The 12,526-nt window shown below is 54.9% G+C and overlaps 1 protein-coding gene across 1 annotated transcript in view; it reads right to left on the reverse strand.

Annotated features, from left to right (window-relative positions):
• The window catches only part of TUBGCP3 (tubulin gamma complex component 3), a 45,395-nt gene that overhangs the window by 1,090 nt on the left and 31,779 nt on the right, over positions 1 to 12,526 (reverse strand). The window contains exons 16-21 of the mRNA XM_072976562.1: positions 12,044 to 12,112; positions 10,482 to 10,617; positions 6,409 to 6,497; positions 6,160 to 6,291; positions 2,583 to 2,723; positions 1,521 to 1,637 (exon numbers count right to left, since the gene is read on the reverse strand). Coding sequence (XP_072832663.1) covers positions 1,521 to 1,637; positions 2,583 to 2,723; positions 6,160 to 6,291; positions 6,409 to 6,497; positions 10,482 to 10,617; positions 12,044 to 12,112 — 684 coding nt within the window. The remainder of the gene's footprint in view (positions 1 to 1,520; positions 1,638 to 2,582; positions 2,724 to 6,159; positions 6,292 to 6,408; positions 6,498 to 10,481; positions 10,618 to 12,043; positions 12,113 to 12,526) is intronic.

The following is a 12,526-nucleotide window of genomic DNA, read 5'->3' on the forward strand; positions in this document are numbered from 1 at the left end:
GAGCCGCCCGGAGGCCCAGGTTCGCCAGCCACGGCACATCCACAGACGCAAATTCAGTCACTTCACTGAAAAGAACCAACAGACAGATTTTTCCTCTCTGCCCTTAAGTTCCACAAGAATAAGCAAAACAGCGAAGTTTTAACTGCGAGCAGGAAGCATCCGTGTTACACGTTTCACCTTTCACATGAGTCGCCAGCGAGCTGTGAAGCCCTGACTTGAGAACAGAAGAAACAGACGCCTCGGGGCCCGATCGATGCCTCTAGGGGGCCCGGCCCCGAGGCGGGGCAGGGTGCCACCCTATCACTCCTCGCGAGGGGCCCCGTACAGATGGCGGGGCAGGACGGCAAACTAACACGACAGAAGCCCCAGCTGCTTCTCTTTGGGGTTGAAAGGCCACCCGGCGAGGACAAACTCCACCTCGTCTCACGGCAGGCGGGCCTCCACCTGTCCAGGTCGGGGCTGCTGCTCCCCTGTGTGGGCCTCCACCTGCCCAGGCTGGGGCTGCTCATCCCCTGCTTTCAGGCTCAGAAGAGTTCCCATCCACGGAGAAAAGTCACCGACTCCCACACCCTCGCCCGCCCTCCCCAAACTCTGACCGCTGCCGCTGTCCTGCTGACCCGTGCCCCTGGGGAGGTGGTAAGCCTGCAGACTCGTGAGCGCACAAACATTCTCGGCTGCTGGTCACTTCCCTGCAGCTTCAGCAGCAGCACGGAACTCACCTTCAGGCATCCGTTAGTAAGAAATATGATCACGTATGACATGTACAACCTGGCCACACAGTATATCTCACCATCAAAACACTCATCCAATAAAGGTATTTCTGCACCGAACATAAGCCAGTCATTACCATCATTTACGAAAATGTTTCAACAAAAATGTACCAGGAGACCAATGCCAGGGTGAGGCCACTCCCAAAAGGGACAAAGTCAACCCTCAGTGACACTAAAGGAAAACTTAAAATTACAAAGTATGAGGCTCCTAGGAGGCAAACTAGACGCCCAGGAACAGGGTCTGATGTTTCACTCAGAATTCTGAACGGAAGACAACTCCAGCACAAACAGAATTTCTAGAGGCTGGGGCCAGTGACGCCTGACATGTCCAGTCAGTTATCAGCAAGTGACTGGAAGAATCTTCGTAACACCTTTCCTCTATATTTTCATCACCAAAATCAGGCTGAGAAACAGATGAAATCAGAAACCAAACCATCAAAAAGAAAAGAAAAGCAGAGCACATGGGCCCTACGGGTCACAGCCCGAGCCCGGCCACCCCACCCCCGCGTGTCTGCAGGGCTCGGTTCGACACGGCACGACCCGCATGCAGCTGCCCCCAACCCCGCCCCCACACCCGCCGGCAGTGAGACCACAGGCCTGGGTCAGGGGTGCAGCCGGACCGGCCCCGCTCTCGTCTGCACGAGATGCGCCACCCGGACTGAGGCGGTTCCTGCCGTCACTGTGGCATCGAGTGGCAACCCGGGAGCCAGGCCACGGAGACTGGACGGCCTTTGTGCCTCGAATACGCACCTGGTAGAAGTGTGTCAGGATCCGCAGCTGGGAGCACATCTTTGGAATGGATTCCTGGAACTCCCGCGTCCTCTGGGCCTCCTGCTCCTCCTCGGCTGCGGTCACGCCCCACTGTCCCTGTGGACGCGAGGAAGCAAGCGAGTTAACCCTGGGTGGGCGCGGTGCGGGCATCAGGAGCCACACACAGGGTCTCAGGCCCCCTGCACGCCCAGAACCTGCTAGGACAGTTTCCAGCACCCAGGTGTCCTGGAGCTCACTGCTGTCAACTAACAGTGCACCCCGGAAACATTTCACGTCCACACGCATGAGTGCCCTCAGAGCTCCCTCGCTGCTGCCAGTGACGCTTACAGTTCACAGCGTGACACGCTGCGACCTCTCCCAACCTAGACGACACGTCACAACCTCGTCAGCTCCAAAGGCACCAGCCAGCAGGCGCGTCTGATGGGTCCCCAGTCTGCGTGGTGCGTGGACTCCCGGGCCGGGCAGCCCATCAGCGCGCGCACGGAGTGAGCACCACACTGTGACCCGCCCCAGTCAACCACCCTCTAACACAGATTTTAAGGAAATACTCAAAACGAAACTAATCAAACTGCACTAACTGAAAACCGTCACCACCCGAGCAGCAGCATCTGGAAAAAGGGAAAGGCTACAGATTCCCGCGAGGAGTCACACTGGCTCAACAGCTCTTCGTGCCTCAGGGTCACGAAGGGCATCAAACACTCAGTAAAGTCACTGAAAACAGCCAGAGAGAGGAGTCGGGTCCCCAGGTGCACAAGCGCAGCCACCAGCGCCAGGTAGCAGAGCACTCGGGCGTCAGGGGCCGCGGGCCAGACACCGACCAGACGGACGTCGGGACACACACGGAGGAGAACCTGTGTCTCTCGTGAACCCGTCTTCTTCTATTTTTACAGTGTGATGACGATGGGGCTGCTGACCCCCGAGCGCAGGCCACCTCACTTAGAACCCTGACCGCATGTGGATGTGACCACAGCCCCAGCTGCAGGCATCACTGTGGCGCAGGCCACACCCTAAATGGACATAGCCGCGGACCCCGAGCCGTACCTCGACCTCCCGCTGTTTCTTCCTCTCCTCAAACTGCAGGCGTCTCTGCAGCTCCTCCAGGGCAGCCCTGTATATGGCATCCTGCGTGCTCTGCAGCTCAATGATCTGATCAAACACGGCTCTGAGCTGGTTTAAAAGTGCCTGAGGAGAGAAGACAAGTTTTTTCTCCTTATGGAATACAGTCCCATCCTGCTCAGGACTAAGTTTTTCCAATAAAATACGGACATTTAGTAAAAGGAAACCATTACACAAGGTACCAGCGCACCTCCACAAGGTGCTCTTTGTCCGTTCATTCGCCATCAGACACTTCCAGGACCCTGGACGCTAAGCCTGTCCCCACAGCAGCAGCGGGCGGCTGACCCCAAGCTTCCACAGCCCCACAACTCGGTGCTGCCCCGGCTCGGAAGGAGCACAGGCAGCTGCGTCCACGGGTCAGCCCCCCCACCGGGGCCAGGGGAGCAGGGGCCCCCCCGGGGCCGGGGAGCAGGATGACCCTTTCACGGCCGGTGCCGCGCACCAGCACCACACCCAGGCATCGTGAGAGAGGAAATTCTTTAAAAACATACGAAACAAATGCAGCAAGGATTTTGGAAACAGGCGTCACGGTTCCTACCAGGAGTGAAAGGGCGGTTTAAGCCGTCACTTCCTGGGAGAAAGCCTGGAACCCAAAGTGCGGCAGGACGTCCAACTCTCCGCATGGACAATGAGCACAGGGCCTGTCTGTCCCGTTCCCCTTGCTCCCTCCCCGAGAAAGGGACAGACGAGGCCGCCCGGGCACAGACACGACAGAGGTCAGACGACAGCCACGCGCAGCGCCACGCGCGCACCCCAGGCCGTCCAGCGAGCGTCAGGCAGCGGTGGGGAAGGGCGGGGGCTGGGAGGCCACACTGGACCCAACGTGTCAGACTGAAGCGCAGGAGTAACTCTGTCCTCTGCCAGCTCAGATTTTTTTTTAATCTATTAATTTTCGGTGGGGAGGGGAAGAGTTTAAATAGAGCAGGAAAAAATCATGTGTTAAAATTTAACACCCACTCGTGGTTAACAAAACATTCAAACAAAGGACGATGAGAGGGGACCGCCTTAATTTAACGGAAGTTCCATCAGATGCCCCAGCAAACATGAGTCAGTGGGAAACAGCAAAACCTCTCCAGTGTCTGGAGTAAGACGAGAGTCCCACCTGTGCTCCCAGGCAACCCAGCGACACACCAGGGCAAGAAGCTGCGGAAGGCAGACTTCGTGGGAAGAAACAGAAAGAGCAAGCAGAGCTAAAAGAGTCGGAAATTTAAAAGACAAACAAATCAAAGTGATTAACGACATTCCCACAGACCAGCCAAAATCCACCCATGAAGTGATAATCTCACAAAAGATCTGCATGATGTTTACAAACGACTTAATTTTGCTGAGAAGCGGAGCGTGGACACAGACGGCAGGGACCCCGCGCTCAGGGAGCACACGGGGCTGCTCAGGGAGAAGCTGAGCCCTGGGCTCTCCCTGCAGGGAGCAGCGCCGGTCAGTGAGGACGTCTGCAGGGCTGCCGTCCCCCTCACCCGAGGGGCGCGCTCCACCTGCCGCCATGTGTCCCCTCGAAGGGACCCTAGCACTAGGTTCAAACCCCATTTACTAGGTTGGAGCAGCACCTCGAAGGCTGAGCTAACATCTGACTCTCAAGTGAAACAAAACTGAAATCAGTATTTCCTAACGACTTCCAGAATGCAAGAGAACGTGGACACCGCAAGACGAAGCATTCACATTCTTTCATCCACGACGGTGCACTTGTGACTCCACCACCAGGGACCTGCTGCGCACCACGCCCCACCCGCACACCTAGCACGCTCCACCCACCCCGGAGCACCCCACGCTTCCACACACTGCACACCCCGCGCACCGCAGCTCCTCACTGGTCACCGCCATGCTCCGCTGGGAGCGGCTGCCCGTTCGGCCGCAGGGTCTCGGTCACAACAAAAAACCTCAACAAAATATGTACACTTTACACCAGAAATCAACCACACACAGCAAACTGACTACTTCAATTAAAAGAAAAGGGGGGGACAGTCTATTTTTCAATAAGCATTTATCTCCTCTAACTTGTTTCTTTATTGTAGTCAAACAACCACGCACTCCTTCGGAGCAGTGACTCCCTCCACGGGAGAGACCTGCGGTCTCCTTCATGCTGAGGCGGTGCTCTGCTCAGACCCAGAACTGCGGACGCGCCTGCCGTGGGGACGTCAACTTGCAGCAACTGACTGTGTGACTCAGGGTTTCTCTCAGTGATGCATGAGCTCCCCACTGGCCACAAGCAGAGAGTGGGTATCACTTGCCATCGCAAATCTCCCTCCAAAACACACACACACAAAGGTGACTTTTAATTGTTTAAAAACAATAGCAACTGACTCGTGCCGGGCGCTAAGGCAAACGGTTCACAGGAAACGAAACTCACAAGTCTAGGCAGAGAGGGGCAGCGTGCTCTTCCACCACACGAGAGCACTGGGGGCAGAGGCTGGGCAGCGGGACTGAGCCCAACGTCCACCTGCCTGCAGGGCCCGCGCGGTCTGGCGGGACAAGGACGCACAGGGCAGGAAGGCCTGGGGCCTGTCTGTGGGTCCCCAACACCCACCTACACATCCTGGACACACGTGTCAACAGGCAGGCGGCTCACAGGATCCATAAGTGTCTGTGGTCTCAGCCATCACGGACGAGCCTGAGTGACACGGCGGAAAGCCTCAAGATGCACGCTGCTAAAACTCCCCATTACTTTCCAAGTGCTTAGAATCACCCCTGTGTCCGTTCCAGTGTCTCTATGAAAACATTGTCTAGACATAGTGCTGACCCGAAGCATCTCTCCAGACACACAGACGACCAATAATCCTCTAATAGTGAAACCTGGCACATCTAGGTACCCGCCTTCCCAGCCACGCCCGCCAACCAGACACTCACTCACTAGGCAAACATCCAAGCAGAGCATCTCCACCAGGGGCCCCGGAGGGGTGAGGGCCACTCAGGGCAGCCCTCTGCAAGCCGGAACCTTCCCCGAAGTCACACATCTAACGTCAAAATGCACTTGGAATTTTGCCTCCTGCTTCACAACACATGGTCTCAGGTGACAGGAAGTGTCCCGGGTCCCCCAGATCTCTGAATGAACTCCACACTCCAGGAAGCCCCGCCCAGGGGATGCCGGCCCCTCAGAACAGCCCGTGGGAAGGAGGGCAGTGAGAAAGCAGGGTCTGCCTGGACACGCGGTGGGTGTGCTGACTGTGCGGCCAGGACCACCACACAGGCGGACAGGCTGGGTGGGAGGACCAGCAGGCCCCTCCTCACACCCCTGCGGCCACACCCAGCCCGTCAGCGGCCCCTGGGAGGGGGTGGGCATCTCCACAGCTGGGCCGTCTCACACCCACATCACAGCACGATCCGGTCCCAGCACAACTCTCCCCACCTCGTCCAGAAACCTAAGACCAACAAGACCATCCTGATGGCCACGAATGGGGCTGCATCAGGGGCCTGCTGGGGCCTCCACTGCCGGGAACCCAGGGAGAGAGGTTCTGACGGCCTGTGTTGGGCGGGAGGCAGCACGGCTCACCCTGGAGTCAGCGTCCAGCAGGCAGCGGGAGATGATGGTGTCCAGGAACACCTCGTGTGCGGCGATGATGTGGTCCAAGTCCTGCGCCCGCTGCACTTTGTTCCAGAGCTCGTCCCAAGAGCACTCCAGCACCTGGGGACAGCACGGGACAGGAAGAAGCTCACATCACCAGGCCCCACGTCTCACAGACACCCCAGGAGAGCCAGGACAGGACGCCTCTCAGCCAAGACCAGAGGCGGCTCGCAGTACCTCGAACGTGATGTAGTACTGCATCTGATGGATGAAGTGGACCATCTCGGATGCCAGGATGTGGCAGTGGTGGAGCACCCCGGAGAACTCTGCAAGACACGAGAAGCCTCGTCAGGCACCTCTGCAGAGGTAGCCAGCACGGTGCCCCGCTAGTCACCTGTATCTGCCTTCCAGAGAGGCTGGGGGGGATCTCCCTGCATGTCCCCACAGCACCGGCCCTTCCCCACACGAACACACTCGCACATCCTCAGCGCATGTCCACGTGTCCGTCTGGCCTGCCAGGCAATGCTCCTCTTGACCACAGGGACCTTCCTGTTGCAGCCTCCACGGAGACCGACGCCAGGCAGCAGAGCAGCCCGCACCCCTACTCATGAGTGATGATGTCCACCCTCACATTACAGCGGGCGGTCTGCATTCACCTAGGTCTAGACCATTTAAAGTCACATCCCTTCCAAAAGGTTTCCAAGACCAAGGCACATTTGGCAACAAGGCTAAAATATGTATTCTTTCCTTTCTAGTCTGCAAGTAGCACCAGATACATTTTCATTCTAGAAATCTCGTCTTTTCTGGGCCTAGCAGGAGGATCTTTAACAGCACCCGCCACAGTGGAGCCTCTGGGAGTGGGGAGCCAGCCGGCCGACAGGGGACCTGGTGAACTCATCCCCAGGCACAGCCCGAGATCCCCAGGGCACCGCGGCTCCCCTCCCCCAACCCCGAGATAAAACCCCACACACTCAGGGCTTCCGAGCTCCCCCGCCTGGCAGGGCTCTAACCACGTGCACCCCGTCACACGGAGGCTGAGTGCACAGGTCTCATCCGGTCCTTTAATTCCTAGCAAACACACCTTACCCCGAAACACTCTTCCAGTCTCTCTACCCAGGACCTTGAGAATGTATCTGAGACGTATTCAACACACAAGTCCTCGTGTTTCATGGCTGACCCCCAAATAACTAGGCAATTCTAAAACTCCCCAGAGTGAAGCAGCTTTTGCCTTGTGGTCAACAGTACATGCACACAGCGCGCCTTCCGCCACGCTAACTCAGCAGCAGACGGCTTCACACACAGGACGGGTCGACCACCGCTCCCGGGGCCCGGAGGCTGAGCGCTGGCGCCACCTCTGGTTCTCTACCGCCCTCTCAAGGCAGCAGCGAGGACTTCCGGCTCAGGGCTGAAGGCCACCACGGCCCCCGCAGCTCGTACAGGCCCGGCCCCGGGGTGCAGGCACCTTTAGCCAGAAGCTTCTGCCCACCTGGAAGCACATCGCAAATGGCCTTGAGTATTGTTTAAAATGACCAAAGGGTCTTTTTTTAAAAATACCCTAAAAGTTTATCCCCAGTTTCAAAATCACCTTCTTCAGCTTGTATCTACTGCTGCTGCTGCTGTTCTGAAGCGACTTCACCAAATTACGGGCCTGACCCCTTTCTCCAGGCTCCAGAGTCGAGCGCGCTGGGAGACCCCGGTCTCCTCACACCTCCCGGGTTCAGGATGTCTAACCAGCGCCCAGTGCCACGTCCACCGGCAGCGGTGAGGACCGCACAGTGGCGCCCGCCCACACACACACAGCCTGGTCCTGACCACCCGCCTCACCTCCTCCACGTTCCATCTTATTTCCTGCAAGGACCAGAAGGGGATTACTTCCGCACCACTCCTCTGGGGGTGGGGGGGACCACTAGCACCCCCCCGAGGCTGAGGAAGGGCGCGGCAAGCCCTCCGCCTGGAACCTGTATTTGTCTCTCATTTCACTCAAGGTCACTTGAAATACAGATTTAGTTGCCACTAACAGCAATACTTTTTAGATTAACTCAATGTAATAAACTCCACACCACGAGAAGAAAGATCTTTAAGCCATTTCAGATCAATAACCTTTTTCTGTACAGTTAAGTGGCAAGTATGTACAACCATGGGTTTAATCTCCTTGGTGGACTATTATCAAAAACTCTTGCTCTAAGCAAATCATTTCCAAGTGTAACTACTTCACAGAATTTATTCTGATGAATATTATTTTAAAAATGGCACCTGGGATGGTCATCAGCGATGCTGCGCACGTGACCAAACACCCACACAGGCGTGCTGTGTCGGGAACTCCACGGGGCTCACAGGCGCACTCTGTGGAAACTTCCTGGGCTTCTGCCTCAGACTTAGGGCTTGCGGGGCACTTCTAAACCTGCTGCGTTAGCACGACTGACGACCTGGCTGATCTCTGTTCACGGAGTTACCTGGCCACTAACAACTTTAAAACGTTTCCTTACAGACTAAAGGCCAGAACATTGCACCCCTACAGAAATATGGGCAAAAAAACCAATTTTGTGAAAAAAGAAACACAAATGGTTAAAAAGAAGCATTTACATTCAAAGGTCACTTTTAAAGCATTAAAAAAATTAAAATGACTTCCCTTTTCACCTATCAAATTGACAATCGGTTTGAACATAACGTCCAGTGTTAGCCAAAAGCCCCAGCAACACAGATGACTTTCAACCAGTGAGAGCTGCTTAGGCGAATGTGACTGGCACAACTGTCCTGAAAGGCAATCTGACAGCACCAGAGGGAAACCGTAAATACTGCTAGATGTAAGTATGAGTAAATAAAAAACAAAACTAAAATTCATACCTGTTAACCCAGCAATCCATTTCCAATTCACCTATTCTAAAGAAATACTCAGAGGCATATAAATACACATTTACGAAACGCTTACGGCATTATTTACACTAGTGGAAAAACAGTGAGAAATTTTTAAAAAAATTTTTTAAACCTACATGCCCAGCCAAAGAGAAAAGGTAGAACGTACGTTCGCAGGAGGAGTACAATGCCACTAAAGAGATCTTAGAAGAAGCTTTAACAATAAAGGCTCAGTGGAAGAAGCGGAACGGAGCAGACGTAACGGGGTCCAGTCATGTTAAAAGTCACACAGAAAACTGACCAAATACACGCATTAGTCACCTTCAGGGAGGAAGCAAAACTCACCGCTGATTATTCAGAACAAGAGAAAAGCAAATTCATGTAGACGCTGCAAAGCTGGTTCAAACCAGAAAAACGTATCACAAGCAGCCACTCCTTAAAATCCTTCCAGAGAGCGAGCTCCCACAGCTCCACAACCAGCTGCACACGTTGCGTGCGGCCAGAGGGAGGCGGGCACAGCGGCCGCCCGCCGCTAAGCCACGCAGCACGGGAGGCGCCGGCCAGAGAAGGGGCGGCCAGGAACCACCTAGGCGACAGCAGGGGACCCCTCACAACCCAGCGGTCTGGCCGCGCAGGGACACAAAGTCCAGGTGGCTGGGGTCACCACCCTGGAGGCGGGAGCTGCTCAAGGGCAGGCTCGGCCAGGAAACAGGCAGAGGCGTGGAGGCCTCCCTGCCAAGAACCGCACCTGCTTTAGTAACTGCTGTCACCAACCAAAGGATCGCGAGTGAGAGCGTTTGGTTCCTCCTCGGAGCTGTATTTGCTGAAACACTTTCTCAAAGGTTTTGACCAAATGAGTTTCAGTATAAAGATTTCAAAATTATTCATAACTGAAGTCATTCAATATTTATAACATTAAAATAAACCTGACTGTCTGATGTGAGAGTTTTATTACAGCTTTTAATTATGAAATAATATTATAAAATCTTTCCATGTCCTGGTTGATGAACCAAAACATTCAAGCAATGCCCAGCAGACTCTAATTAAAACACGAAGTGAATTTTAAATGAGCCAGTGATCCATTAAATGGCTTTCCTTAAAAAAAATTTTGAAATTAAAGTACGTATACAGATACTAGAGTGAAAAACAAACGCGATTCTTAAAAAAAACTTCATGGTCTTAAAAAAAAAATCAAATAACGCAATTATTTTTCCCCAATTTGCACTGAAGTCAAGCTATGGAATATTAAAAACGAGCCTCCTCAAAAAAGCCAAATCCAAAAGCACAAAAAGGACTCTTTCAGTTCCTTGAAAGAACACTGATTTCTGCTGAGTGGAGGACGGCAGGCCAGGCGCTCCACCCTCCCTCCTGCCCAGGGGTCGCCTGGCACACCTCCCCCCGCCCCCCGCCCGATGGTCGCCTGGCACACCCACCCCTGCCCCCCACCCGCGGGTCACCTGGCATGCCCCTCAGCAGCCTCGCGTTGCACATGTGTCCCTTGCGGATGTCGGTGAGGATGTACTCCATCCGCTTGGCCCGCCACAGGAAGTTGAACACCCTCAGGTAGTGGCTCATGCACTCCCGGGTAAACACCTGCAGAGAACAACGCGGGCTGCCGTCACCTGCGGCGTCAGAAGAGAACACACAGTCAACTCGAACAAATTCTAAGTGCTACGCAGGCAACCGACGTGGTCCATTTTGGGAAAGGTCTCTATGTAACAGCTACACCGATCATCCGTGTGCCAAGCACACCTCAGGCAAACTGACAGTAACAGAAGGTAGATGCTTTTGCCAAATCACAGACGGGCAGCAGGCCTGACACGACACAGCTCACGAGGGGGTTTTCAGCCCAGCCGAGACCTAGTCTACGACGTGGACTCCCAGCTCCAGCTCCCAACCGCGCCATGTCCTCCCTCAGCCCACCTGAGGGACAGGCGGGTGGTGGCCCCCAGGGAAGGTGGGCCCAGCATCTCCAGGCTGAGAAGAGGCCCCCAGGTTACTGAACACACGCACCTGTTGCTTCTCAAGTCTCAACTTCCGCCAGATGAGCCCGGTGTGGGCAGCAGGGCGAGACCTGCCTTCCAGGCCCCTGTCCCGCCTATAGCAGCCAGGTTTAGCAAAAAAACACACAGGCCGCACAGTTAAGTCTGAGCGTCAGGTGAGCCGCGGCGCTATTCCAGCGTGAGCAGCCCCCCACGCTGGCCACGGGGTTCTCTGCGGACCACGCCACGTGCACTTTGGGGCAGCGCTCCGGCTGGGGGTGACTGGGTGGCACCCCGAGGTGCGGGGACAGCCGGGGACTCAGACCCGCCAGAGCCGCACAGGAGAAATTTTACAGCCACCTTATCCTACTTCTTAACAGAGTTATTTTTCAATAATTAGAAGAAATGCATGTTCTTCCTCAGTATTTCAGATGTGAAAATGAAGTAAGTGCGAAGAGCTATCTCTTTGGCAGGAGTTTACTCAAGTCTGAATAAAGAAAGAATGGGCATCTCAAGAGGGCATTTTAGTTGCAGACACACAAGACAACTCCGCTGGTCACTCCTGTGGTCTGGTAACTGTTCAGGAAGTCGCACTTTTCCTTCTGTCCAGTGAAAGCACGAGGAGCAACAGTACAGCTGTTTTCCCATCAGTTCAAATGAATGCCAGACACCAAACTTTACCCACGTGGCACAAACACAACTTCCCTAAAATACAATCTATAGTCCTTTCAAGTCACCCTCGATCAGTCACTGCAGCCTAAGAACAACGGAGCAAAATGAACGATCCGTTTACTAAGAACCTGCTGAAACCCACGATGGAACAAATGGTCTTTCTGAGAATTCTTAAAACAAGAAAGCGTTGCAGCGCTCACTAGGGACTGTTTAAAACACACACACACACACACACACAGTTCTGCCTAAGCACTCCTGCAGGGGGTGCCGCCCACAGGTCAGGCGATCACTCTAAGGGAGGTTCTCAGGGGTGCTCAGCAAGCTGCAGAGCTGGGCTACTCTGCAGACGCCCAGCGGGACCTTACGGTTGCGATCGGCCCGTCCACGTGGTAATCCAGGCTGAAGACGTCCCACCCGGTGTCACCTGGAGAGACCTGAGAGCAAGAACAGACAGAGCTGGAGGACCTCCCGCCCATGCCAGCTCACTGCCGCACGCTCGCGACTCATCAGAGGAAAGGAGTCGACATGAAGCCCCATCTGTAGCCACCACTCCACAGTTCCAAGTGGCTGCGCGAGAGCAGGAGCGGCACCCTTTGGCCACTCCTGCGCCCTCAGCATCTCGACAGTGGCTGGCACACAGTCGGTGGCTGGCACACAGCCGGTGCTCGGCAAATATTCCAGAATGAAGGGCATATCTTTGAATGACTATTGTAGACTCTTTAAAATTCATCACCATTTTTTAAAATGTCAAAAGCCCACTGCGTCGTATGTCCCAAATCCTTGCAAGTAACCATCCCTTAAAACCCACAGGCTCTGCTAACGGCCCTTCGTCACAGCTCAGCAGACAG

This window comes from Vicugna pacos, chromosome 14 (assembly GCF_048564905.1).
Source record: "Vicugna pacos chromosome 14, VicPac4, whole genome shotgun sequence".
Lineage (NCBI taxonomy): Eukaryota > Metazoa > Chordata > Mammalia > Artiodactyla > Camelidae > Vicugna > Vicugna pacos.